Genomic DNA, 27,034 nt, shown 5'->3' on the forward strand with positions numbered 1-27,034 from the left:
GGACCTGGAACCGCACACAAACCCTCCCAGGTCCAGACCCAGAGGGAGGAGGCGAGGGTCCTGCCCGCGCTCTTCTCCCTCCTCCGGCTCAGGAGGGGGCGGGGTCCACGTGCGCCAGGGCGGCCTCCCAGCAGTGCCCGAAGCACCCCCCACCGCCACCCGCGGCTCGGCTCCAGGGCTGCCGGGTCTCAGGCGCGTGTGGACATGGGCATGTGACTCGCGTGTGCTGTGCCCACAGGAGATGCTGCAGGATAAGGGCCTGTCGGAGAGCGAGGAGGCCTTCCGGGCCCCGGGCCCGGTGCTCGGCGAGGCCAGCGCCGCCAACACCGCCAACGCCCCCGAGCCCGCGCTGGCCGCGCCGGGCCTCAGCGGAGCCGCGTTCGGCAGCCCCCCGGGCCCCGGCGCCGACGTCGCCACCGCTGCCGCCGCCGAGCAGGTAGGGCCGGGCCGGGCAGGCCGTCGGGTGGAGGTCGGGCGTCGGTTTGTCTGCAGGGCCGCCTGTGTCTGTCAACTGCCCCACTGCGGGCAGGAGTGTCCGCCCGTTCGCGCTCCCCTGGGCAGGGCTCGCCTTCTGCCCCTCGTCCGTCCTCCACCTCGAGCCCTTGAGGCTGCTCTGGGACAGGCCGGGGAGGGGAGTCCGCGGCGGAGCGAGCCCAGGAAAACAGTCCAGCTCCGACGACCCTGAGAGGGCGGAGACAAAAGCCTGGGACCAGGCGGGGTGAGTAGCCCCTGGCCGGGTGCTTGCGGGAGCCGCCGCCGAGCTCCGAGGCCGAGGGGACACCACCGTGACCATGTGCACGCCCTCTGCCTGTGCGGGTCTGCAGGAGGTGTCTGCGGGTGCGCGCCTCTGGCCGAGGGTGTGTGTGCCCGCAAGCCTGTGGCTACGTCGGGCCACGTGGAGTGTTTATGTTTGTGTAAGAGTGTGTCCTCTGCGGGGCCCGTCTGTAGGTGCGGCTCCGAAGAAGGGAGTTTCAGCCACTGATTAAATTTTTAAAAATTCACCAATGGTACAGAATAATTTTTTGAAACGACATCTCGAGGCCTGGGCGCCTGGGGCTGGCAGTGTCCTGCATGGTCCCTTGGGTCTGTGTTCCCCTTTCTGATGGCTCCGCATGGAGCCGTGGGCAGGGCGACACAAGTCCCTTCTCCCCCATCCCTAGACTATCGAGACCATCAAGGTGGGCCTGCATGAGAAGGAGCTCTGGAAGAAGTTTCACGAGGCGGGCACCGAGATGATCATCACCAAGGCGGGCAGGTCAGCGCTGGTTTTACTTCGGCGGGGGGAGGACGGATGGGGGCAGTGGGGAGCTCCAGGGGCTTCCTTAGCAGTGCTCTCGGTCTTCAGCCCAGGGGGCGACGGGAATCCCCTCCGCCATTCTGGCCTTAGCTCCAGGTCCGGCCACAGCGTCGGGACTGGCCTCGGAAGCCCGCAGGGGGCGACACCGTAAGGGAGAGGCGCAGGATGGAGGGAGGGGAGGGGCAGTGATATGCAAATGAAACGCAAACAGGGCCTGGTTGCTGGAGGTCCCCGCTCCAGCACTTTTGGCCCCTGGGGGGCTGCTTTGTCCTCCTCCTTTTGGGGAGCTTCTGGGTTTCTCAGGATTGTATTGACTGGGGACCCGGAGATGCCCCTCAACAGATTGAGGACAGGGGAATGGGACCATGTTTTCCTATTTCCATTACTTTTCCCGGGGCAGCTCGAACCCCAAGTCTCTCATCCCAGGGGTGCCGCTCCGCCAGTTGCCAGCACCCTCCTCGGCCAAGGCGAAGGCACCGTTGGGCCCTGTGTGTGTGTTGTTTGGGGAGTAGCCCTCGGGTGGCTGCCAGAGAGGGATGATTTATAAAGTGGAACCATCTTTAAAACGTGCTGGTGTCTGTGGGAGAGAGCCGGGAGGAGAGGGAAGGAGGAGGAACACGCAGAGCAGGGCATGATGGGGAGACTCGCTGGGGCCGTGCGCCCCGGGTGGGGCTGGAATCGCAAGGAGAGCGGTTACCAGGCGAAGGGAGATGGCTGCAGATGGAGAAGCTGGAAGGTTCAGGTTCAGGTTCAGAACCGTCCCCCCGCACTCTGCCTCCTCCACAAACTCACACTGGATTTTGGTCCCCGGGGTACCGTTTAGCTGTGAAAATGCCCCTTTATCTGACAGTGGACCCATAGTTGGGTTTTCTGAGGAATAAGATGGTGACGCTTCACGGGCCGGGGATGGGGAGTCAGACCTCGCGGTGGGGGGGTGCTACCCGTTCCACTCACCTACTTCCATCTGTGGAACCCTCAGGCCAGGTACCTTAGAGTCTATGCCCTTTCCTCATCTCCATCTGTAAAATAATAGGTTTTTCCTTATACAGTTGCATGTAAAGCCCTTAGCACAGCTCCTGGCACAGGTAAGCACACAATAAATGCTAGCGAATACTGTTCATCATAATTAGAGAAATGTCTGGCATTTACTCAGCGTTTTTCTTCTACTTTTTAGAGAGCTCTGCTGAACTGCTTAGGGAATAATGGGTCAGAGGAAACAAAAAGCTGGCAGTTTGCTGTATGCAGAGTAGGGGTGCTGGGTCCTTCCAGTCTGCTGACTGACAGGCCTTGCAAATTTTCCTTTGTTTTGTTGGGGGAGGGGGTCTGGGCACTCGGCTGCCCTCTTGCCTAAGTCAGGGAGGTGGCAGGGCCACCCAGGCCTCTATCGGAGAAGGAACTAGGAAGTGTCAGGACTTGAGTTTGCTGCATTTTGGGGATGGGGACGGAGGCTGCGCTGGGGAACCTGGTGGGGGAACAGTCGTGGAGGACAGTGGGGACCAGGTGTCACAAGGCCTGCCTCTTCCTAGTTGTGTGCACTTGGGCTAGTCCCCAAGCTTCCTGTGGCTCAGAGGTGTCAGGTGAAGCGGGGTGGTGACTGTAGACCTACCTGCCGTCCTTCCTTTTTCAGTTACTGTGAGGCTCAAACCAGAGACCTTAGGAGCAGTGCTTGGTAAATTGTTGAGTGGATTGTAGGTGGGAAGAGGGGATTTATGTCTTGTTACTGCTGGGATGTAGAGAAGAAAAGAAGAGAAGGATCCAGAACTTCCATTTTGGGGCAGCAGAAATAACCTTGTCTCTTGAAAATGAAGGGCCAGCCTGTTCTTTGGGCACGCGTGGCCTCTGCCATTTCAAACAAGGCATTTGTGATTCTCCTCAGTGGGGTTTCCTGCACCTGCATGGGTCCTCCTCCCTCCCTTCCCCAACACACATACGCGAGTGCACACATGCGCGTGCACACACACACATTTCCAGAGGTGACGGGCTTCAGGCAGATATTTGTGCCTGATCCTAGTGACAGAAGAGGCACATCCCTGGAGGCTTAGAGACAGGCCTCAGGGAATGATGATAATAATTTTTAAATGACCATGACGATGTTGGCCAATGAGGGACTCATCGCAGTCTTTCCCCGGCAGAAAGTTATCCTTGCACCAGGTCTAGTCCTTAGGAAAGTCACTAGCCTTATCCCCTGCCTGCACGGTTCTCACAGACCCTTTTTCCTCCTGCATAGCTGCCCACTGACTTCAGAGACCACTTCCACCCCTCTGACCCCGTGTCCCCCTCCTCCCCGCTGCCTCCTTCCCATGGAGCCTTGGAATGCACTGTGCTTTGCTCGGGCTTGTGGCCCTTCAGTGTCCTGTCCAATGCCTCTCCCTGTCCTCTTCTTTGTGTCTCTACCATCAACTTCCTGGGACACTTCTATTTCTCAGCAGATGGCCTGGACATTTCTCCTGAACCTTGAATCATAGATTCCTAGACCGCTTGAGCTGGAGGAGAACCAAGAGAACATAAACCCAGCCCCTGAGAAGGGAAGGCACTTGGCTCTTGCCCATAGAAGCAGAGTTAGGCAGCTGCCAGGTCTACACGAGCCAAGCAGTGATGCCCCTCCCCCCAGAACAAACCCCTAACTTTGAGAAATTCCCTTGATTGCTTGTTTATGGGGGCCTGCTCAAGGTGGAGTTGTTGCTCTGCCCTAGAGACCCTGGCTGGTTAGGGGCATGATTGCTCTCTGGTTGGCCCGTGGAGGCACGGGGGTGGCGGGGGCGGGGGCTGGAGCAAAGGAGCCCGAATGTTCTCAAGCCAGTATGAGTCCTTAGTCACAAGCCGCTGCCTTAAGCCCTTGAAGAGCTGAAGGCCAAAGGAAAAAAGGGTCCCCTTCATTGGATAGTGATTTTGAACTCTCAAACAACTTGAGCTGGTGAATAACATGCCAGCCACAGTTCAAGCCATCAATTTCTGAATGCTCGGGGTCCCCCCATGTCAGGTGTATAATGGGGCCACAGCCTCCCCTAGCCAGTCTCCGTCTCTCTCAGGCCCCTGCACCCAGAGAGTTTATGCCCTTAACTGCAGAGAACAGAGCCCTCTCTGCTTCCTCACATCCCTGCCAAGCTTGATACATGTGAGAAACTGCATTTTCTCCCAAACACAGATAAAAGTGAGCTCTACAAAATTTAAATATAAACCTCCCCAATATGAAAATTTCCTAACCGTCTGAGTGCTGTACTCCTAGGTCATGGTTTTGCCACCAGATAAATCTCCACTATCAGCCTTCATAGCCTGTTGAGTTCAATGTTGCTTGTGTTAGTGACAGTGAATTTGTGTTTGAAAAATGAACTACTGATGAGAACTCCTGTTGAACCTGTATTGTTTGTTATTCTGAGGCAAGGATTTGGCCCGGCTTAATCCGGGGCTTCAAAGCCAGTTGCCCTTGCTCTGTATACAGAGCGTCAGAGCCCAGTGGCGTGGGTGATAAGAGAAGTAAGGGTTGAAGACACTGGGAAAGTGGGTTGGGGAGAGAGTGCTTTGATCTCTTTCTAAAGTATTTTCTGAAAGCAAAAGTCTATCAGAAGGAAGTGTCTTCAAAAAAATCTGGGAGAAGCAACTGGCCTTCCAGAACAGCATCCATTCCACACACCCTCTCTCCTGCCCCCCACCTCAGGGAAAATATTTCTTTAAAATGCTTTGAGTGAAGTGGAGAACTCTGTGTGTGTGTAAAGTGGAAATAAATTACATAGCTCTGTCATTGCTCTCAGAAACCATTTGCCCACAAAAGCTTTGGTCTCAGTATAGACGGCACCCCTACCTCCCACCCCCAAACTTAGCCTTAGTTGCTAGGCCCTGGCCTCTTTCCAACACACCCAGAATTCTTCTTTAAGACCCCAAGACACTAGGGATAGAAAATGGATGGGGTTTTCTGTGGACCCCTACCCTCTTCCTGCATCCCTTTCCTTTCAAACTCTGGCCTCCACGGGCCTCTGTATGTGTTTATGTACACATATTCATGATATATACACACACATATAATTTTTTACTATCAATTTTATTGAAGTGGAACATTTCTGCAGAAAAGTGAACAAATCTTGATTGTACAGCTCTACAGACTTTCACAAAATGAACACACTGGTGTTAGCACCACCCAGATAAAGAAACAGCACGTTAGCGGCCCCCAGAATCCCTCTTGTCTGCCCTCCCAGTCACCGCCTCTCCCCACCTCGAATCCCCTCTCCAGACTTCTCACCCCTTCGATTTGGTTTTGCACCTACATTTCAGGGAAGGCACATATAGCCGCTCCTGGGGTTCCGGATCCCCCTGAGGAAGCCGGGGATGTGGTGGATTTGGGGTTGGGGGGCTCTGCTAATTGGAGAGAATCTGGGGGGTCCCCTCGGTTCGCTCTTTCCTGCCCCCCACCCGCATGGATTGGTGGGGGGGGAATAGGTCAGCACCTTGAATTTGGCCACCCCTTTGGCCGGGACCGGGCGCCCCGCGGCTCTCTGAGCCCAGCTGAAACTTACTTGGCCTCTCTCTCAGTGCGTCTTTACGGGTTTGTTGCCAAAATCAAAATGCCCCAAACCCTTGCCCGGCGCCCCGCAAGACTCCAACACGCAGAAACGTCCAAGGAAGCTTATCTTAGCAGTTCATTCTAAAACCATTTCCGAGTATGAAGTAGATAAGGCCCCACGCCCGCACCCTTTCAGAGCCTGTTTCATGATCAGAGGAGAGACCCCCCCCCCGGCTTTCATCTCCTCCCGGGGCCGGCGGGGCAGGCAGCTTGTTTATTCCCTGGCGGAGCAGTTTCCGCGAGGGCCGGGAGCGCCCCAAATGCCTGCGGACCGGCAGTCCGAGGCGGGCGGGGAACCAGAGCCGGGAGAGGGCGCCAGGGCCGCAGAGAGAAGGCGCGCAGGGCACGGGGAAGGGGTGCGGAGGGGCGCGCCGAGCAGGGGTCTGGGTGGCTGCCGGGTGTTGAGGACAGGGAGCCAGGGTTTCACGGCCACCAGCGCTGGCCGGTGGCAGGGCTGAGTGGGATACGGGCTGCGCAGTCACTACTTCCCTGCTTGGCCCTCCCTCCCTGTCCCACTGAGGTGTTCATTTCCGCCGCCCCCCACCCCCGCCATAGGTGATGGTTTTCAGGTACATTTTCTTTTGGTCCTAAGTCACAGAAGCAATTTACAACTCACTCTATGGTTTCATCTGTTTCAATAGAGAAGACCTTTACAGGGCGGGCTGAGCCCAGAGGAAGTCACAGCTCCCAGTTCAGCTTCCTGAGGCCTGCCCGCCTGGTGAATACTCCCGTGCCAGGCCTCTCGGCTCCAACCTTGGACCCTCTGGAACCAAGGGCAGATGCCCTCAGCTTGGGCAGGAGGCCTGTGAGGCTGGAGGAGTGTGTGTTTCAGCTGCACACGTAGCCTTTCCCGCACACCAGGCAGGACCTTCATCCTTCTGGAGCCCGCTAGGTGAGGAAATGGTAGTGCCTAGGGTCCCCACTGGGTGTGTTCTCCATGGCCCAGAAGCAGCCACCAAACTGGACGCTAACAGAGACGGAGATACCTGTCTCCATGAAGGCAGCGGTGCTCACCTGGCCAGCTCAGGCCAGCTCAGCCTGAACAGAGGACTTTTGAACTCCCCATTCAAACCACAGATCTCATCGTCCCTGCTGATTTCTGAGGGCAGTTGCCCTAGGAAGAGGGAAGGGCAGGGCAGTGGCTAGGAGACACCTTCCTTCCCGGCCCCAACTTCCTTAATACCTCCTGGAGGCTGTTATCCGTCAGGAATCTGGTCCATGGTCAGCTTCCAGGAGAGGCCAAATCACAGGACACCAGCCCCATGCCTTGGGAGGCCGAGGACAGGCTCCTTGCCAGCCTTCTCAAAAGCACTAGTCATGTCCGCCTGGCCTCCTGAGCTGCTGGGGTGAAGTACAGCAGCGGGTAGAAGGCAAGGACAGGACCCCGTACCCCCCTCTCAGCCTAGGCTATGAAGACCGTTGAAGTGGCAGCGAGCAGTTTTCTCCCGGCCCCCTTTGTGGACGCTGGCTGGGGGGAGCTGTGCCTGCCCTCTGCTGTCGCCGCCTGGAGTGATTATAGGAGAAGCAGGCTGAGTGCAGGGCACTGGTACCAGGCCAACCCTAAGCCCAGCCAGGGCTGCCCCACTCTGTGGCTGTTTCTGTAGCGGTTACAAAATGGTAGCCTGCAGGGGACGGGGTTCTTGGCCTTCCCCCAGGGAGGCGGGAGCTGAGCAAACCGCTGCCTCCCTCCCCTTCAGCCTTAGGCCCACCTGGAGAGAGGCTGGGCCAGGAAGAGGGTGGTGCAGGCTCCAGCTGTGCCCCCAGGCCGGCTGGGCAGGGGGCTGGTAAGCAGGAGGCAGCGTTGGGTTCCTGGGGAGGGGGTTGGGTGGACATTGGAAAACGCTTTCAATTGACATCTGAGACAAATTCTTCCACACGGTTTATGAGTCCCTAGACTTGCCTCTAGAACTGCCCTCTTCTCTCCAGGCACACACGTGCGCACTCCACTGTGTATGCAAGCACATGCGCTCGTGCACACACATGGTCACACAGCTCCCACACCCCTGGCCCACCGCAGCACTCATGGGCCTGCCCTCCAGCGAGAGAGGGTGCACGGGCTGGGGCACCCTCCACCTCAGGGTCCTGGCCTGGGCTTGCTGTAGGGTCTGCCACCTTGTGGGGGCCTGGATCCCTCTGGAAGCCCTGCTCTGTCAAGGTAAGCTGGTTCCCTGTCGACAAAATGGGGGACTCCAATCATCTGTTTGAGGTGTTTAGGACCGCTTCTCCTGAGGGTTCCCATGCAGTCTCTCAGCTTCATGAGAGCCGGAGGACCCCCCGATGGCTTTCCCAGAGTGGACTGCTTGGGCTTCTACCAGCTCAGGGGATCTGGCTCCCAGTGGCCTCAGTGTCTTCAGTTAGGTTTGGCTTCTGCCTCTCTCTTGGGGACATCTTTGGGGGAGATCAGCTAGGAGGGGGTGGGAGCATCTGAGGAGGACTGAGGAAGTTCCCCTCTGAGGAAGTCCGGTGTCAGGGACCTGGTGACCAGGGGAGGGCACCCCGCAGGTATGGGTACATGCTGTTGTATGTTTGGTGTGCTGAGGGGTCTGAGGAAGCTCTTCTCTAGAATGTTCCCTGAGCCTCAGGGTCCTGGACAGTTTCATCATGGGCTGCAGGACCTGGAAAACTTTCTGCTTTTTTGCCGACTCTGTTTTCATAGAGGTAGGTCATACCACTGGTCTGCGGAGGAAGGAGTGCAGTGGGGGTCAGTGGTGAGAGCTGCAAGGGGACTCAGTTAATCCACACAGCGACCTATGGGATTGGTAGTCCCATTTTAGAGATAAGGAAACCAAGGCATAGAGAGATCCAAGCAAGCTGCCCCAGGCATCATGGTTTGTCAGTGGTGGTTCCAGGCTGTGGACCACGGCAGGGAGGTTCTAGAATCCACGCTGTACTCCTCAGGGCTCCTAGACTGACTTGCCCCGACACCCAGTTAGTGCGCACGGGCCCAGGCAAGGCATCCACAGGGATAAACACCTCTGCTAAACACACAGAAGGCATCCAGAGACCGAGCAGCACTCCTGCTCTCCTACGAGTTGGTTTGAGGCCTGGGGGTTTCCCTAGAGACATGACCCAGAGGAGGCATCTCATTGATCATGGAAGCAGCTGACAGGGACTTCCAGGTCTTCTGCTCTGGGCCCCTGTAATGCCCCCCGACCCCACCCCAGAACTTTCGTTGTGTATGGATGACAGACAGGAGGGAGATTAAGGCAGCCTGGTTGGTGTTGAGACCCTCTCACATCCTGACCAGGGTCTCTGTGCTTTAGCTGCTCGCAGGCACAGACTGACAACTGCAGGGGCTCAGAGGGAGCAGCTTGTGCAGCCCTTTCCTCGTAGAGGGGGAGGCTGACCAGAGAGGGAAGCAACTTAGCCAAGGTCACAGAGCTCTGACCAGTGCCGAGACCTCTCGCTAAGGGGCGGCGCCTCTTAAGGCCTTCCGTGCCCTCACCCGCTCGGTGCCACCCCTCCCGGCGCTCCGTCCACGCCCCTGCGTCATCTCTCGGCTTCCCCCAGGAGGATGTTCCCCAGCTACAAGGTAAAAGTCACAGGCATGAACCCCAAGACCAAGTACATCCTGCTGATCGACATCGTCCCCGCGGATGACCACCGCTACAAGTTCTGTGACAACAAATGGTAAGGACCCGGGACGCTCGCATCACCCGCCTTCCCACTCGCACACCCATCCCCACCTGCTGTTTGGCCCAGGGACTTACCAGTTAGTCCCAGTGACTGGCCAGATCCGCAGCCTTGGGCACCGGGCCTGCTGAGGTTACAGGGTCATCAAATGTCCGCACACCTGCTGCTGGTGGGGCAGGGGCTGGGGCTGAAAAGGAGCCGCGGTGTTCGGGCTTTTGGTGGATTTCAAGGGTCTGTGCTCTCCTCACAGCTGTGAACGAACAGGGTGGGTGCCTGTGCTTTGGGGATGACAGATGAGCCCCAGCACCGGGCAGGTTTAGGCTCTGGCAGTGCTGTGCTCGGGGAGGGGGGGCAAAGCTGGAAGCCACGTTCCTTGGGGGGCTTTGGTACTCCATAGTTAGGGCCCGGTTACCTGGGCTGTGGCGCCTCTCTCCTGTTCCTCCACCCATTTGCCCTTTGGCCGCAGAGCCTTCCCTCTTATGCTGTGTCCCCCATCCAGAGAGAGCAGTCAGGTTGAAGGGCGAAACCAAGCTGGGACCGGGTTAAAAACCGCTGGGCTGCTTTTCCTGAGGCCATCCCATTAGTACCCTGTCTGCCCCCAGAGCCCAGGACAGCGCCCAGGGAGACAGAGGGCTGAATGAATCCACAGTCCGGGACGTGGGCTCAGCGGTGGATGAGTAATAGGGCTGCAGAGCCTGGACCCAGGAGGCCAGATTCGGTGGTCAGGTCCTGCCAAGGGCTTGTCTCTGTTCTGTCTCTGGGCTGGAATAGCACTCAGAGCAGCTTCTGGCTCAGGGGACGGCTACCAGTTCGTTTCTTATGTTTGTTTTGGGGGCAAGCAATTTGAAAATTGTCAACATCCTCTGAGAAGCTACCTCCAAACTTATAACATTTACAAATTGTAAATATAACACATACATGGACGTGCCTACATCTCCCCACAACATACTTGTGATGAGCCCCGTTCCTTCAAGTAAATCACGTCTCTGTAATCTTTCTCTTTCTAATTGCAGTGAAATACAGGAGGTTCAGAAAGGCTCTCCCTCCCCAGCACTTTCCCCTGTGCTCCCTCTTACCCCCAAAGCCCTAAATCGACAGTCTGATAGGACCATCGGTGATTTGTTTCTCAGGTCTCTGGGGATTTGCTCTCAGAGGGGACAGGGAATCTGGGCTCCCCAGGCTGCAGGGCAATCAACTGCTCTGGCTTCTCCGTGCTCTGTTGGCAGGATGGTGGCAGGGAAGGCTGAGCCGGCCATGCCCGGAAGGCTCTACGTTCACCCGGATTCTCCTGCCACTGGGGCCCACTGGATGCGGCAGCTGGTCTCCTTCCAGAAGCTGAAGCTGACAAACAACCACCTGGACCCCTTCGGCCATGTAAGCATGGGACTGCCCGGCCTTGAGGGCGAGTCCTGGGGTAGTGTTGGGGATGGGCCGGTCCGGGGATCTGGGATCTGGAGAACCCATTCTCGGGATCCAGCTCCAGGCCGGTTTGTGGAAGGAGCACAAGGTCTGAGGCCCACAGCAGAACATCCTTCCCCTAGCACTTACTGGCTGGGTAACTTTGGGCAAGTTTCTTAGCCTTTCTGAGCCTTAGTTTCCTTGTCTAGAACATGGAGATGACCATGTGAGAATTAAATGAGAGATTACGCATGAGGCACTTTGTGCCTGAGAGGCTCCAAATAAATGGCAACTATGAGAAAAACGACGATGATGGACCAAATCTCAGCTTCAGTTTCCCCAAATCTGGCCTTGCTGGAGCCTAAGACAAGTAAACCTTCTTGAGAAAGAGTCACTGATGAGTTCTGAAGCCTGTCTCTGGCGCGTACCGTCTGCCTGGCCCGGCAGCCACCTGCCCTGGAAGGGAAGGCCTCGCTCTGGCTCCTGTGTCAGCGCCTTCCTGGCCTTGCCCGGGACCTGGCTGTCACAAGAGAGATTCTGGAGCCCCAGGGATCCTGCTGCTGATGCCCCATCCAGGCTGCTGAAGCAAATTCTTTCCCCCGTCTGTCCCTGGCAGGCCCACAAAAGCTTTTTATGTGGAAATCTTTAGCTCAAGTGTGTGGCAAACAGAAGCCTAGGGACCTGGTATCATCTGCCAGGGAGCAGGCCTCGCCCCTCTAGGCTACCCATGGTTACCCTGGAAACGCAGGGTGGGGTGTGGCGGAGCGGGTGCAGTCGAGGCTCCTAGATGCAGTTGCCCCGGCTGCACCCATAACACTCATACCGTCCATGTGGATGGTGGTGGGGGAAGCGGGTGGGCGCTGTGCAGGCATGTGCCTCTTTCATGCCTCAGTTCTATTTCTGGGGAGCTGTGTGCAAATCAGAACTCTGTGAATCATAGTTCCTTATGGAAAATGTCAGTGATGCTTCATTTCTGATTGATTGGTGTGTAACTGGCAAGCAGCTCTCAGTTCTCATTTTCTCAGAGTCTGTTCAGTTCTCTCCTGGGTCACTGGTGATCTATAAACCAGCAGTTAGGAGAATGCTTCATTAACATAATAAACTCCTGACTTCTCTGTTTTGCGAGCAGCATGGGATTTCCCGTGCAGGGCAGGCAGATGCCGTTGGGTGTGTGACAGAGACATGCAGGTGTGCATGGTGACGTGTACTCATGTAGCCCCAGCCTCTCCCGGGGGGCAGAGACAAGCCACCATCCAACGGGAAGGGTCAGCCAAGCCCCCACCTCTCAGAGCACAGGGTCGTTTAACCAAGGGCCAGAGGGGCCTCCCATTCTGGCCAAGACTTTGCTCCCGGTCAGCTCCTACCTGGCGTCCTCTGCTTGGCCAGGCTGTGGGATCAACCTCAAAAGGTTAGCGAGGGCCTCGATGGTGGGAGGTGGGAAGCCACATCTCTGCCCACGATTGCACACACACGCAGACCCCATTGGACAGACCACTGGGGTGGACACAGAGCTTGGTGGAAGCTGGATCTTTGGGTGAGTGACCAGAAGTACCCAGGGAATCGAAGCTCTGGAGAATTTTGGATGCACAGCTTGCTATCATGGTTCCCAGCTGCAGGGATGCCTCTGAGGACTCTTCCACCTCCCTGGGCCCCTGCAGAATGGGGCAGCGGAGAGAGTCAGGTGGTTGAAAAGCTGGGAGTTTTGGGAATCAGGAGACCTGGCCTTCATAGCCCAGCAGTAGGTTTCCCAGCCTGCCTTGCCTCTGTGGTGGCTCTGCTGGAGTCCATAAGAGGTTTGCAGTAACCTTGCATGTAGTCTTGAGTCTGGGCCAGTGGGGCTGCTTGTTGGGCTCGTGACGTTGGAGGTGCCCCTGGCCACACTCGCCGTGCCTGCCTGGGGCTCTCCTCTCCCCGGCAGGAGGGACACTCCCCATACTAACTCAGCTTCCTCCCTGGAGGCTTCGGGTACAGAGCATCTTCCTTCTCCCCATCCCCGAATTTACCCAGCATGTGCAGTCTGTTGGTTACAACACCCCTTGTGGGGTGGCAGGGCTCAGGGACATGAGGTGCTTGTCTCAGGAGCTGGGAGTACAGGAGCGGAGCGTGGACCCCTGCCTTCGGATGCCTAGTCCCGCGCTCCTTTGGCTTCTCCAACTGTCTTTCCGTACCCACGGCTTGAGCTGTCAGATCTTCAGCAATTTGGAGCATCCCTGGAGAGGGAGCAGCCTTTGACCGTGCAGGCAAGGGCTGTGGAGGATGAGCTAACTTCCTCGACATATCAAGGCAAAGTGGCCCATGTGAACCTTGGCTTTCTGCTCCTTGGTCTGTGCCACCTGGACTGGCGAGCTCTCCCAGTCACCCTTCTTGGTGCAGGAGCCTGGGAAAGAGCCATCTTCTACTGGGAACTTGCCCCAGACAAGTCCTTCTGCACAGCTCACCTCCACACTTGCAATTTTCCCTAAAAGCTTCCAGACCTCAGGGAACTTTCTCCAGCCAAATGGACTGTGGACTTTCCCCTTGGGTCTCACAGTATCTCAGAGATTTTAGCAGCTGTCTCCCATTTGCAGACTTCCCCCAGGAGAAGGGTCCAGAGTCCAGGAGCCCCTCAGGCCACAGGGCCACATGTTCTGAAAAGACAGGATTGGCTTCTGACTAGAAAACTCCTGTGGGTTTTTGCTGTGAGTCCAGGAAAGCCCTCTGTTCTTGAGGGGTAGGGTTCAGGGTGTGACCCCTGGGTTCTGGGTGTAAGCCTAGGGGCAGAGGACGGGCAGGCAGCAGGGGCAGAAAGGATCAGGGGGCTGGGGCCGGGCTGGGCGGCTCCAGTTCAGCTCCACTGCTGTGGCTCCACTGGCTACAGAGGGTGCCTGCCATCCTCCCCTCCTACTCGCCAACCCCTGCCACCCCTAGCAGGGTCCTGTGCCAGGTGACCACGTGATGGGAAGAGAGGCTGCTTCGGGAAATTGAAGAGGGCCTCACTGGGGTGGGGCCTGCGTCCTGCAGCGGGACGTGGAGGTGGCTGGCACGTGGGTCTTACTTTTCTCCTGACCTGGAGGCAGGGAGGGGATGGCTGCAGTGAGGGTGTGTGTGTGTGTGTGTGTGTGTGTGTGTGTGTGTGTGTGTGTGTGTGTGTGTGTGTGAGAGAGAGAAGGGGAATGGCCGTCTTCACCAACTCTTGTGTCTCAGGACTCCCAGATTGCCAAGGTAGAAGGTTAGCTTTTTTTTTTTTTTTTTTTTGCTGTTCGCGGGCCTCTCTCTGTTGTGGCCTCTCCCGTTGCGGAGCACAGGCTCAGCCGCCATGGCTCACGGGCCCAGCCGCTCCGCGGCATGTGGGATCTTCCCGGACCCGGGCACGAACCCGCGTCCCCTGCATCGGCAGGTGGACCCCCAACCACTGTGCCACCAGGGAAGCCTGAAGATTAGCTTTTGATTTCAGGCATAGTAGGTCTCACTGTTCCAGAGGCAAAATTAGCCCCGGACTGGGGACGTGGGCTCCCAGGCCACAAAATGGCACATGCACCATCCCCTCAGTGTGCTTCCTTCTCCAGCCACAGGCCTCTTAGCCTAGTTCGTTACTGCTGAGCCTTGGAATCCAAGCTCAAATGCACATCTTCAGGGAGACAGTTCAGGGTCCCCATTATATGCTCACAGAGCACCATGCACCTTTCTGTCCAAGTACTTACCACAGTTATAATTTTATACTTATTTGTCAAATTTGTTTTTGAATAGGAAATACATTCACATGGTTTTAAAATCAATCAATGAATAAATAAAACACATCTGCAATGAGGCATTTCCCTCCCCTGGTTCCCCATCCATCTAGTTTTTTTCCAGCTCTGGCCACAGGTAACCATTGTTACTAATTTCTTCTCAGTGTTTCTTTTTGCATATGCAGGCAGAATACGGAGTCTCAAATCCCTTCTTTTCCACACAAAAGGTAACATACTATAAACACTTTGCACCTTGCTTTGTAAACTTAGTGTATCATGGAGATCATTCCAGTCACGTAGAGCTGCCTCATTCCTTTTTTTACAGCTGTATAGAATTTCATCATGTGATTGTTCCATTAATTATGTAGCCAGTCCTTATTGAAGGAATAAGATGTTTTCCTATATTTGCTCTTTTGATTAGGCTTGTACATATGTCGTTTTATACCTATGGCAAGTATTCTTTCTGATAAATTGCCTGTTCAAGGGGTGCTTGGATTTGCAATTTGCAATTCTGCCCTCCACTGGAGTCCCCGTGATGTGTATTCCCACCATCACTGTAGCCTCACGAACATGGTGGGAGAGAAAGGTTTGGATCTTTGCCAGTTTGATGGGTGAACTATAGATGTCAGTTTTAGTTTCAATTTATATTTCCTTTATTATGAGTGAGATTAATCTTTTTTATATATGTATCTCCTCTTGGGTCCTTATCCTTTGCTCATTTTTCTCTTAGATTTTTTTTTCAGTCACCTATCCATTCTAGGAGCTTTTATAAATTAGGAGGATTTCGCTCCTAATCTGGGATGTCGAATTGCTTATATGTTTTCCCCGTTTGTCACTTGTCTTTTGCTTTGGCCTATAGTGGTATTCCTACACAGAAGTTGTTGGTTGAATGTGTTGGTCTTTTCTCTGTGGGTTCTGGATTTTGAGTAATTGAAAGCCCCTCTCCACTCTTTACTTATAAGGGAGTTTTCTTGTGTTTTCTTCTAGTATTTTATGCAATTATTATTACACTTAAACCATTGATCCTTTTGGAATTTATTCTGGCATTCTATATGAGGTGTGAATCCAACTTTTTTTTTTTTCTAGAGAGCTATCCAGTGGTTCCCAACACCCCTTCTGAATCTGTGTCTGTTCGTGTGCCAGTGTCTTAACTGTTGAGACTTCATAATATGTTTTAGTGTCTGGCAGGCTTGGTCCCCCTGCATTGCTCTTTTTTTTCAGAGTTTTATTGGCTGGTCTTGTCTATTTTTTTATATGAGCTTCAGAATCAGCTTGTAGTGTTGAGAAAGAAACTTGCTTGTATTTTTATTAGAATCACTTTAAATTATAAATTTACTTAGGGAGGATTGATAGGGATGCCTTTCTCTTTGTTGAAGTCTGATTTTTGTCCTTCAAAGGTGAATTCAAGTTTTCTTCCCGAGGTCCTACACATTTGCTGCAAGCTATTTCATCTTGTTTGTTACTATTATCAATGCAGTCTTCGGTCCACTACTTTTTCTCACCACTGTTTTTTGCTTGATTTTTGGATTACTGTGTGACTTCCCCACTGGATGGTAAACCGTGAGGTTTTTCATCACCATTGTGTCCTGGTGCCTGGCAGTGTGAGTGGTGGTGAGCAGTGAGTGAGTGAACCTACTGACGGGGAGATTATTTAGACAGAGAAGGCACTTCCTCCGCTGGGGGCTGATGTCCCTCCAAAGCATATGGCAGCCAGCGGGGACCCAGAACTATTGGTCTCCCTCTTTTCCTCCCATGTTTGCTGAGCCCTGACAATGCGCCACGCCTTGCCGGGCGCTCTGGGACATAGACCACCCGTCCGGCTCCAGACTGGGCCTCACCCTCCCCAGCCACACGGGTGCAGGCGCAGGGTGCAGGTATGAGCCAAGGCTCGGAGAGCAGTGCTGATGCTGGCTCTGCTTCCCATCGCTGTCTGAGGTTGGGCAGATGCCTTCCCCCACTTGAGCCTCAGTTCCTTGCCTGTTAAAATGGGGCTAATGATAATACCTCCTTTACAGGGATGTTGTAAAGATCAGTTGTGTGATGTGTGTAGAATACTCATCACAGGGCCTGGCCCAGAGGCTGTGTTCAGTCAACGCTGGCTGTCATTGCTGTGACTGGGAGAGAAGGTGGGAAGGCTGCTGCCCTGGGCGTGAGGCCGCAGGCCTGTCTGGCCCAGGCCTCTCGAGTCGGCTGACGGGTTGTCCGACTCAGTTCTAGTTTGGATATTCTTCGGGCCAATCTTTGGGTCCCTCCGGTCTTAGTTTTGTTGTGTTTTTTTCTTTTTTCTCTAAGTTGCAGATCCTATCTCTTTCCTAAACCTCTTTGCGGGGCTGGAGAGGGTAAGAAGGATGATGAAGGTCATCTCAGAAAGTAAAAATGTGACGCAGGAGGAAATTTGGTTCTAACATATGACAGACGGACATTAGCCCCACTTGTTGTGTGGCTAGCATCCAGATACGCTGTGCTCTACGACGGGCGACAGGGCCTGGTGAATCCTCATCCCCTGCAGTGTTGGGTTGAAACCTTATCCTTAATTACCGAGCTTGTTGTTGAGAGCAGTGTGTGCTGTCTCAAGGGCCATCTGGAATCTTCCCCGGATTCAATCTCCAGCAAGCTGTGTGTCCTTGGGCAAGTCACGTTCCCACGACTCGCGTCCTGTTCCTCGTCTTTACAATCAGGAGGTGAACTGGAATGATCTCGAAGGTCTGTCCGTCCCTCCATGCCCTGATGTGCTGTGATTCCAGCACAGATAAATCTGGGCCTCATTAGCCAAGCACGCTATGGCGATCTCTTGAGGAGATGGATGTTTGGCGCTATCACAATTGTGAAAACAGAACAGGCCTCTGACTTGTAGCCAGAACATAATGAATCCCATTTCTGTAGAACAGTGATGACGACGGCACCAGCCATGTAGTGGGGTTTTTTGACGTGGCTGGCCCATCTGACCCAACATCCTCTGCAAGAAATATAGATGTGAGATTCTGGCTAAACAGTTTAATGCGGCGCCTGAGGAACTTCCGAGTAAAGCCGGGCGCGAGTCACTGAGGTAGCTTCCCATTCTCCCAGGCCGTCGGGACCGACGCTGTACTTTGTGTCTGCATTGGTTCAATGGGTGGGACTTTCTTCCACACACCTGTCCAAGTTCCAGACTGTCAGAGGCGGGAGGGGCATTTGGGACCACTTAGTCGAAGGCCTCACCTTACAGATGGGGGACCCCGATGACTGGAGGGGAAGAGCTTGCTCAGGACTTGCAGCTGGTGGGCAGAGATCCATAGAAGCTTCTGGGCCTCTCTTGGCCTCTCTGTGGGTGGGATTGGACTCCCCAGTGGCCCCTACCTGCCCTTGCAAGTCTGGCAGTTGCTCTCTTCCCAGATTTCCCTGCCAGCCTGTCTGGTTCCCTCTCCTAGAAGGTGTGTTTGGCAGTTTCTCCACCCTTGTCATCCAGGACCTCGTCTGATAGGCTAAGGATTCGACCTTTATCCCAGGGGCAAGAGGGAGCCATCAAAGGTGGCATCATGAAGTTAAGATATTTACTGAGCCCTAAATGCTGGCAGGAGTTTGGGGGGGCAGTGGACAAGGGAGGCAAGAGGAAGAAATACAAAGGGCCCTGCTCTCAAGCAATGTGCAGTCTTCCAGGATGAGCCAGAAGGTTCTAAGCAAGGGAGTGGCCTGATCTGATGTGTAGCAGGTGAAATGGAGAGGAAGTAGATGGAGGCAGGGAGGGGGCTGCCGCGGAGCCCAGTGAGAGGCGGCGGGGCCTGAGCCAGGGCTGCGCAGGGGGGATGGAGGAGCCTTTGTTTTACAGGCGGAGTCACAGGCCTTGGTCACTGATTGGACCTGGAGGCGGGTGACAGTGAGGGGGAGGGGACTGATGATGCCCAGGGCTCTGGCCGGACTGTCGCAGCCTGTGACTGCCCAGGTGGCAGAGGAACGGGGGGCGGGGGGTGCTGCTGTTTGTCCCAAGGTGTCCTTAAGGGACGGCACAGCCTCACCGCGTGGTGACGGCAACATCTGCTTTGGGTTCTGTCCGCCCGCTGTCTGTGTTCTCCCCTTGGGCGCCCCCCACCCCCTGCCAGAACTGGACTGATGCAGGGTTAGCCCTGCATGTCAGGGGGCTGGAGCGTGTGAGTGATCATGGAAGGATTGTCTGTGCACATGTTTGATCACTATTTTTGACCTGAAAAGTGCCTTAGAGGTTATCCTGTCTCTAGTGAGCAAAGAAAGACAAGGGAGGAGGGGACACAGAGTTTGTGGCCACGGCCCAGGTCCTTCTCCTCCCATATCCTGGTCTCGAACTTACTGTTTTGAAGTAAAGGAGCCTGGAGGTACAAAAGGAATAAAAGATATGGCCCTTTCTCTTGAGGAGTTAGAATTTAATTGAAGGGCCAAGAAGAAATGGGAAGCCGCTAGGAAGCAGCACAACAGCCAAGGAGACAATGCATGGAAAGGAAGTTTCAGAATTGGGAGTTCAGAGCAGGCCTTAGTAGTGTGGGAAGGCTTCCTGGAAGAGTTGGGCCTTGAGATGATAGGCCTAGAAGGTGAGGGAGAATGGGAAAGGAAGATCAAGGCAGCAGAGGGGACTGCCTGTGCAAAGGTGCACAGGCAGGAATCTGGCATCTAGGCTACCTCCCGGGTAGTCAGGTGCTGGGTCTTCTGGGCACTGGGGTCCTTTGTGGGCTCCTGCAGCGTGGGTACAGTGCAGGGTGACAGAGGAACCTCAAGGGTCTGGGAGGTGTTTCCCAACCCCCAGCCCCTCTCCCGAGGGGCCCCTTCCCAGGCTCCTGGAACACGAAGTCCGTTGAGGCCTCCCCGGGCAGGACTTGTACCCTTCAGTCCCACGCTGAGGTTTGCTTGGCAGGCTCCCAGCTGGGCAGTGGGTCCCCAGCTGCAGGATGGGATTTGGGATTTGGGGAGCTCTATACTTGCCCCAAGAGGGTCCAGAGGTTTGTCACTGAGGGCCGAGTGAGGAGTGGCCTGTGCAGAAGAGCTAGTTTCTGCTGGACGGAGCTGCCCAGCCAAACCGAGGAGTCTGGGGAAAGTCAGAGCCTACAGCCCGGCTCCTGGGCTGCCCACGGCCTTGGCTGAGCCTCTCCCTGGGCTGCCTCTGTCCCCAGGGTGTGAGGAGAGCAGAACCTCGCCAGACGAAGGCTTCAGCCCAGGCTTGCCACGGAAGGGCCTGGCTCGGGCCCCTTGCTTGGCACTCTGGTCACTCAGGGGTTAAATCTTTCACCAAGCCTCAGCCCCAGGCCTGGCCCCTGGGAACCTGGAAAGGTAGGAGCCAGCAGAGACAGCCCAAGGGAGGGGCACTCCCTGCAGAGAGAAAGGAGCTCAGAGGGGGACCAGCCTCACCCAGCCAGGACAGGAGCCAAAGGGTTAACAAAAGCAGCGGTGCTGATAAAATGCCCCAAATGCCTGGTCCTACCTCTAGTGGGAAGGACGTCTGGTAAATGTCAACGATAAAAAATACATTTTAATGGCACATGATGCTGCGCTACCGTGGGGCACAGCCAAATGGAGTGGGTTTGGGGCCGCAACTACCGTGTGTTTCTCCCAGGGCTCTGGGCCAAGTCTCCTGGGCTCTTCGCCTTTTGCCCCAGGCATCCTCAAGGGCTGGGGGTGCCTGGGGCCTCTGGGCTTCCTCCTACCTTGGCACCTTGAACTCTAGTCCCTGATGGCACTCCCCTCCTGGCTGTGAGCTGCCTGGGACCGGTCTGAAGGCAGAGTGCGTCTGGGTGTCCCCAGTGTCCCCTCAGCAGGCCTCCGTGAAGGAAGGACGGAGTGCCCCGAGGGAACAGGTCGGAGTTGCACCATCTTCCCCAGCGTCCCCCTCCCCCATCTTGCAAACCCTGGGCTGTGAAGCTGCTTTTGCTGCTGACAAACGTGAGAGGCGGGGCTGAGCGCCCACCGCTGACCACTCTCCAAAAGGCAGGTCCCAGACAAGTGGGGAGGGGTGAGCAGGGGAAGAAGAGTGGGATAGGACGGGGGAGCCCGGGAAAGAGTCAGCCTGCGGGGCTGCAAGCTGAGGCTCAGAGAAGTCGAGGGACTTGCCTGAGGTCACACAGTGCGTCTGTGGCACCTGGACTTTCGCCTACAGCTCAGAATTCCACCAACTACACTGTGCTGAGTCCATTGGGGCTTTCAGATGGTTATGTCCCCATTTCCACACGGAAGGGTCTGTAACATCCGGGAGGTCCTGGGACCAGGAGTTGGTGCTGGAGCAGAGAGTCCACGTGGGGCCCGGGGGCCTGGTTCTTCAACCTTCAAGGGAGGTTTGGACCTTTCTGGGCTCAGCCCCTGTGGTCAGGCCCTGGAGCCCGGGTTTTTAGGACAAGGAAAGCCAGCCCCAGGCCAGCTGAATGAGACCGAAGACAAGAGGGTGGGGACCCGGAGCTCAGAAGAGACCCTTCTCTTCCAGATCATCCTCAACTCCATGCACAAGTACCAGCCGCGGCTGCACATCGTGAAGGCTGACGAGAACAATGCTTTTGGCTCCAAAAACACAGCCTTCTGCACCCACCTGTTCCCAGAAACGTCCTTCATCTCTGTGACCTCCTACCAGAATCACAAGGTACAGCCCCAGCACAGAGGCAGGAAGTGGAGCCCCGGTGCAGCAGGGCGGAGGCAGGCAGGGCAGGCGCCCCAGGAACCGGCTAAGCCCTGCAGAGCAGTGAGAAGTGGAGCGATGTGCAGGAAAGGAGACCAGATTCCTGAACCCCCAGCGCAAAGTAACGGTGGTCTCTGTGCTGGGGATGGACGGAGCGGGCAACTGTAAAGGCCGGGAGCGTGGAGCTTGCCCTGGGGCTCAGTGCTGGGCCCTTTCGTTCTACAGTCTTCTCCTCCCGGGTGGGATTCTGCACCTGCAGAGAGAAGGGGATGGCACAGGGAGAGGAGCCCTGGGCACTGCCAGCTGTGTGGGAGCAGGTGACTGAGCCATCCGGAGGCCCTTCCCAGGCAGCGGTCACAGGGCGCTGGCATGTCCTGGCATGTCCTGGCCCACCTTTCACCCCAGCCCGACCATCCCAAACTGCCTCCCGATCCCCGCCCGGGCCACTCTCCCCTGCCCCCCTGCCTTTGCCCACGCCCTCCTTCTCAGAAGGCTTTCACATCTGCACAGTGGGACTGGCCAGAGCAGGGAAGGATCTTAGGCAAAAGAGTGACGGAGTCAGGTTTGCATTTAGAAGAGCCACGCAGAACCTGATGTGGCAGTTGCACTGGAGGGGGAGGATGTGGACGGGAAGCTGCTACAGGCCCCCGGGAGAGGATGAGGAGGCGCTGAATCGAGGTAGCACAGCGGGCGGGGGAGCGGGAGACAGAACCAGAGGTTCTGCCACAAGCGGAAGGGATAGGAGCCGGCGACGTGTAGGGCAAGGCCAAGGAGGCCTCAGCAAGACGCAACTTCCCCAGACACTGCCGGGGGTTCTGAACGTGCCTGGGGCCGGGGAGGAGGCCAGAGGCCAGCCCAGTCCTCCCCCCACCAGTGACTCTACCGTGTATCCTGTCCTGACAGATCACACAGCTGAAAATTGAGAACAACCCTTTTGCCAAGGGGTTCCGGGGCAGTGATGACAGTGACCTGCGTGTGGCCCGGCTGCAGAGGTGGGGCTGCTCCGGCCTGGGGGTGGGGCGGGTGGACCGGGTTCAAGCACAGGGACTCCGTAACCCTCAAGGTATCTCCACTCCCTTCCCGTCTCCCGCTCACTATCCTCCCCTCGCCTCCAGCAAAGAATATCCCGTGATCTCCAAAAGCATCATGAGGCAGAGGCTCGTCTCCACCCAGCTGTCCTCCAAGCCTGACGTCAGCCCCCTGCATGGGGCTCACCAGGCGCTCCAACACTACCAGTACGAGAACGGGGCTCACATGCAGTTCGCTGCGGCTGAGCCCCAGGACCTTCCCCTCGGCACCTTCCCAGCCCAGAGGGACTCCAGCCTCTTCTATCACTGCCTGAAAAGACGAGGTACCTCTCTCCTGGTCTAGAAGCCCTGGAGGGTCGGGGGGTGACACTCTCCTCACAAACACTCCCCACTGCACATGTGAGCACGCATGGGTGCGCGCGCACACACACACACACACACACCTGGTCATTGTGTGGCCTGGGAGAGCGAGCCTGAAGCGTTGGGGACCGTGGCCAGGCTCAGTGCAGGGATATGCTTCTTGCTTTTCACGCAGCCCTCAGAACCCTCACAGGCAGCTTGCGGCCTTGGTGTCCCCAGACACCGGTACCCATCCCTAGCCCCAGGTGCTGCTTTGAGCGGGGTGGGCAGAGGACACGAGTCAGCCAGGCTCTGGCTCTAGGTGTGGGAGGCGGTGGAAGCATCACAATCCCGAGGTTTCCATTTAGGGAGGCGACCTCCATCCTAACACAGGGAGTCCCTAGCACAGGCTCCCCACCTCATCACACCAGATCTGCAAAGGCTTCTTGAAAGTGGCAGGGAGCTGTTGTGGATGCAGATTGGGGACCAGGAAGACAGGCAACAGACTTGGCCGTGCTGGCTTCTTTGTGAGGAAGAGGAGCCCTGAGCCGAGAACCAGATGTGCTCTGGTACCAGGTCTCGATTTTTCCCTCTATAAAATATGAATGATCAGTGTTATTACACCAGAGGTCCTCACAGGGCCACTGAATTGTCTTGGGAATGAGTTTGGGGACTTTTGCTTGCAATCCAGAATGTTCTCTCGGCCCAGCTCCTAGGGACCAGCCAGGCAGGCCCCTGAGTACCCACCACACCAGGTCCAGTAGAACTAGTGACCTAGAGCAGGGGCTGGTAAACTGTGGCCTTTGGACCAAATCTGGCCTGCTGCCTGTTTTTGTTCAGCCTGTAAGTCATACAAAATGGTTTTTACATTTTAAATAGTTGAAAAAAAGTCAAGACTGTTTCATGATACATGAACATTATATGAAATTCAAAGTTTGGTATCCATAAATAAAGTCTTATTGGAACACAGCCAAACACATTTATTTACCTACTGTCTGTGGCCTCTTTCCTGTTGAGAATCCCTAGAGAAAACAGAAGGAGGGAGACCAAGACAAGCGACCGGACAAGTGTTCTTAAATACGTTGAGTGGGCTGCCGCCCAAGTCCTCAGGCCTGGGTCATCCCTGCATCCCAGGGGAGCCCATGCTCGTCCAGAGAGTCAAGCCCTCATGCTTGAGGATGTTGAAAGACACACATCCATGGTTTGGAGCAGTTAATGTCATCTTTCCTGAGACAGTATTAGCTTAGCCTTAAAAGTACAAGTCACCTTTTACTTACTAACAGCTCCATTTCTTAATTGTGTAAACGCTGTTATGTTGGAATCGGTGTAATTACAATCTGATGGGACTTCTTTGAACATATGTAGGGTTTACTTCCTCCTCTAAAAGCAATAGGAGCGTGCCTGTGAGTAGCTTTGTCTTGCTAAAGCCTTCCTGGGAGTGGAGGATTGAGGCTGAAGCATCGAGGCTTTAATTTCCTGGCTAATTCAGGCAGATGTAGCCTCTGGGCCCGGTTTGGGCTGGCAGTTGCTAGCACTTTCCTTGGCCAGGGTGGGCCCAGCCTAAGAGTGCCAGTGCACATTAAGGCCTCTTACCATCCCCAAGAGTCAGGGTGGCAAAGGATCAAAGCTATACACTGCCTGGCTAAACACATCACTCCGTGTCCAGTGATGCAGTGTGCCCCGTGGCCTTTGAGCGTGGTCCATGATCCGACCACTTCTTGGCTGCTGCCGCCTTTGAAAAGCTGTAGCTGATTAAAATGGTTCTGGGAGTGCTGTGGTAGCGTGGGGCAGTGGAGGCCCTGAATGACAAGGATGGGCTGTCCTAGCGTCCAGCGGGGGTAGTCGGGGCCCTGGGCTGGCAGAAATGGCTCTTCCTGAGGTTTCTTTGTCTTCCGGCAGACAGTGCCCGCCACCTGGACTTACCCTGCAAAAGATCTTACCTGGAAGCTCCCACTGCAGTGGGGGAGGATCATTATTTCCGGTCTCCCCCTCCCTACGACCAGCAGATGCTGAGCGCCTCCTACTGCAGTGAGGTGACCCCACGCGAAGCCTGCATGTACTCAGGTTCAGGGACCGAGATCGCCGGGGTGTCCGGGGTGGACGACTTGCCCCCGCCCCCACTGAGCTGTAACATGTGGACGTCAGTGTCGCCGTACACGAGCTACAGCGTTCAGACCGTGGAGCCTGTGCCTTACCAGTCCTTCCCCACGCACTTCACCGCCACCACTATGATGCCCCGGCTGCCCCCCATCTCGGCTCCGAGCTCCCAGCCGCCCGGAAGCGCCCACTTCAGCGTCTACAATCAGCTCTCACAGTCTCAGGTCCGAGAGCGAGAGCGGGGGCCCAGCGCCTCCTTCCCGAGGGAGCGGGGCTTCCCCGGCCCCGGCCCCGGCCCCGGCCCCGGCCCCGCGTGCGAGCGGAAGCCGCCCTCGCCGCACCTGAATGCTGCCAACGAGTTTCTCTACTCGCAGAGCTTCTCCTTGTCCCGGGAAGCCTCCTTACAGTATCATTCAGGAATGGGGACTGTCGAGAACTGGACTGACGGATGACTCTCAGGGCCCGTCCACAGCCCCAGTACCGTGTTGACCCAGCATTAACCTCTGAGGGTGGCGTGCACTACCAAGAAACACAGGAAGGTATCACAAAGGGTGGGGTGCGAGCGCGCGTGAGCGTTTCTTTGGAGGGCATCTATCTTCTGACAAACGACTGAGGCCATGACAAAGGAAAAAACACACTATCGGAAGTGATTTTGGCTGCAGGACCTGGATCCATTGTTATCTGATATCTCTTGACATGCCCATGGGTGGGATGGGAGTGGAGAGTCCAGGTGGTGAGGTCTCTCCCACAGGGGAGGTCGGGGGAAGGTTCTCCCTGCTGGGATGGGAGGGGTCTCTGCACATCTTAAGAGTCCTGGCCTTGAAAGGGAGCTGAGACTCTTGTTTTGGGAGCAGGGGGCCCACTCCTTTGGCTTCCAGAGATTCTGTGAGACCACCTGAGAGGTGGGCTCAGCTAAGCCACGAAGCCCTTCTGGGAGAGGAGCGCTGGCTGCTCAGTTAGTGGCCCGGAAATTGATCCCCGGAGCTCTGAGGTCTGAGGGACAATGTTTAGAGGGAGAGTCATGGGCTAAGTGCCACCTGATGGGTATTAAAACATTGCTTTTTCCTTCAAGAGGAGGGAAAATACAACCAGTAGCATCTCTGGCATCATTCAGGTTTTCTTATAACGTACAGAGCCCTTCCCCCTCCGTCCCCAGGATACAGACCCTCACCCTCTCCGGTGCGCAAGACTCACCTCTCAGGGCCCATCTGCGTCCTACGACTGGCCAGTAGGAAGCACACTTGACCTGGCAGTGTCCCCAGGAGACCACACTGGAGCTGCTGCCCAGCAGCTCTAGAGCCTGTTCTGCTCCCAGAAAATCCTCGCCTCTGGAGCAATAAAGCCCAACAAAAATAAAAACGAGAATTCAGAAAACATTCATTTCTTCCAGTGAATTCAGCCAGTGAGCTCAGAGGAGCAAGGATAATTCTTCTCCAGGGATGTGGATCTCGTCCTGAGCTCAGCTCTTTAGCATTGAATGTCACCAGACCGTCCGTGTGGCTGGTGTGAACTCTGTAATCAAATTTGGGAAATCACTAAACTCTTTGCATGCTGAATAGCTATTTATATAATTATATAAATAAATAAATAAATAAAATATATAAATATATATATCTCACAAATGCAGGCCACATGTCCAATTCAGCTTTGCTTTTCTACAAATGAATAAACTTAATAAAATGAACGTTGGAGAGGGTGTTTGGAAAGACATCTATTTAAATCTTTATTACACACTTGATGTTAAAAACAACGGTTTAGATAAAACATACAAATAAATAATTATATATAAACACACACACACTACAGATTACACTTTATTAGAAGACACATTAGCTAACAGGATATGGAACTTCCAGTGTTTTGTTATATAGCATGGACGTTTTATTTTACATATCAGAACATAAAGCCATTTTACACCTGTGAAGTGTGTGGATGCTCTTTACTCCGGACGTGTCATTTCTTGACTCAGCAATGGTCTCTGCTTCCCTTTTGCTCATATATTTTCTCAAGGGCCAGGTGGAGCCCTTAGTGCCTCTGCGCATTTGTTCCATGGAGCCTCTGAGCTCAGAGTGAAGTAATTTAGGACCAACAGAGCAGTTGTACCTTTGATCTCATGCTACTCCCCAGATGATGGGCCTGGATTCCAGGGCCCACAAAGGCCCCAGACGGGCAGGGCAGACAGTACGCAAGAATCTGTCACCTTTTAGTAGTGGACATGCAACCTGGTGGTTTGGGGGAGATGCGCTCCCAGGTGGGGAGTTCTTGGTGGGATTTGTGCAGCTGCCTCAGAGAAGGAACTGAAGAGCAGGTTGGAGTCAGAGCCCAGGGCTTCCTGGAGCAAGCAGTCAGCTATGTGAGCCCATCAACCACCTGCAC

General features: G+C 55.4%; 1 protein-coding gene across 1 annotated transcript; it reads left to right on the forward strand.

Moving 5' to 3' along the window:
• Window positions 1-241: 241 nt before the first annotated feature.
• Window positions 242-25,110, forward strand: TBX4 (T-box transcription factor 4; the record flags this gene model as incomplete). The annotated part of the gene is made up of 8 exons (XM_079726062.1): window positions 242-436; window positions 1,161-1,255; window positions 9,363-9,482; window positions 10,712-10,859; window positions 21,006-21,158; window positions 22,098-22,186; window positions 22,310-22,545; window positions 24,461-25,110. 8 exons carry the CDS (start codon window positions 242-244, stop codon window positions 25,108-25,110), a joined length of 1,686 nt encoding a protein of 561 aa, XP_079582188.1.
• Window positions 25,111-27,034: the final 1,924 nt, after the last annotated feature.

This window comes from Hyperoodon ampullatus (genome assembly GCF_949752795.1).
Source record: "Hyperoodon ampullatus genome assembly, chromosome: 19".
NCBI classification, from domain to species: domain Eukaryota; kingdom Metazoa; phylum Chordata; class Mammalia; order Artiodactyla; family Ziphiidae; genus Hyperoodon; species Hyperoodon ampullatus.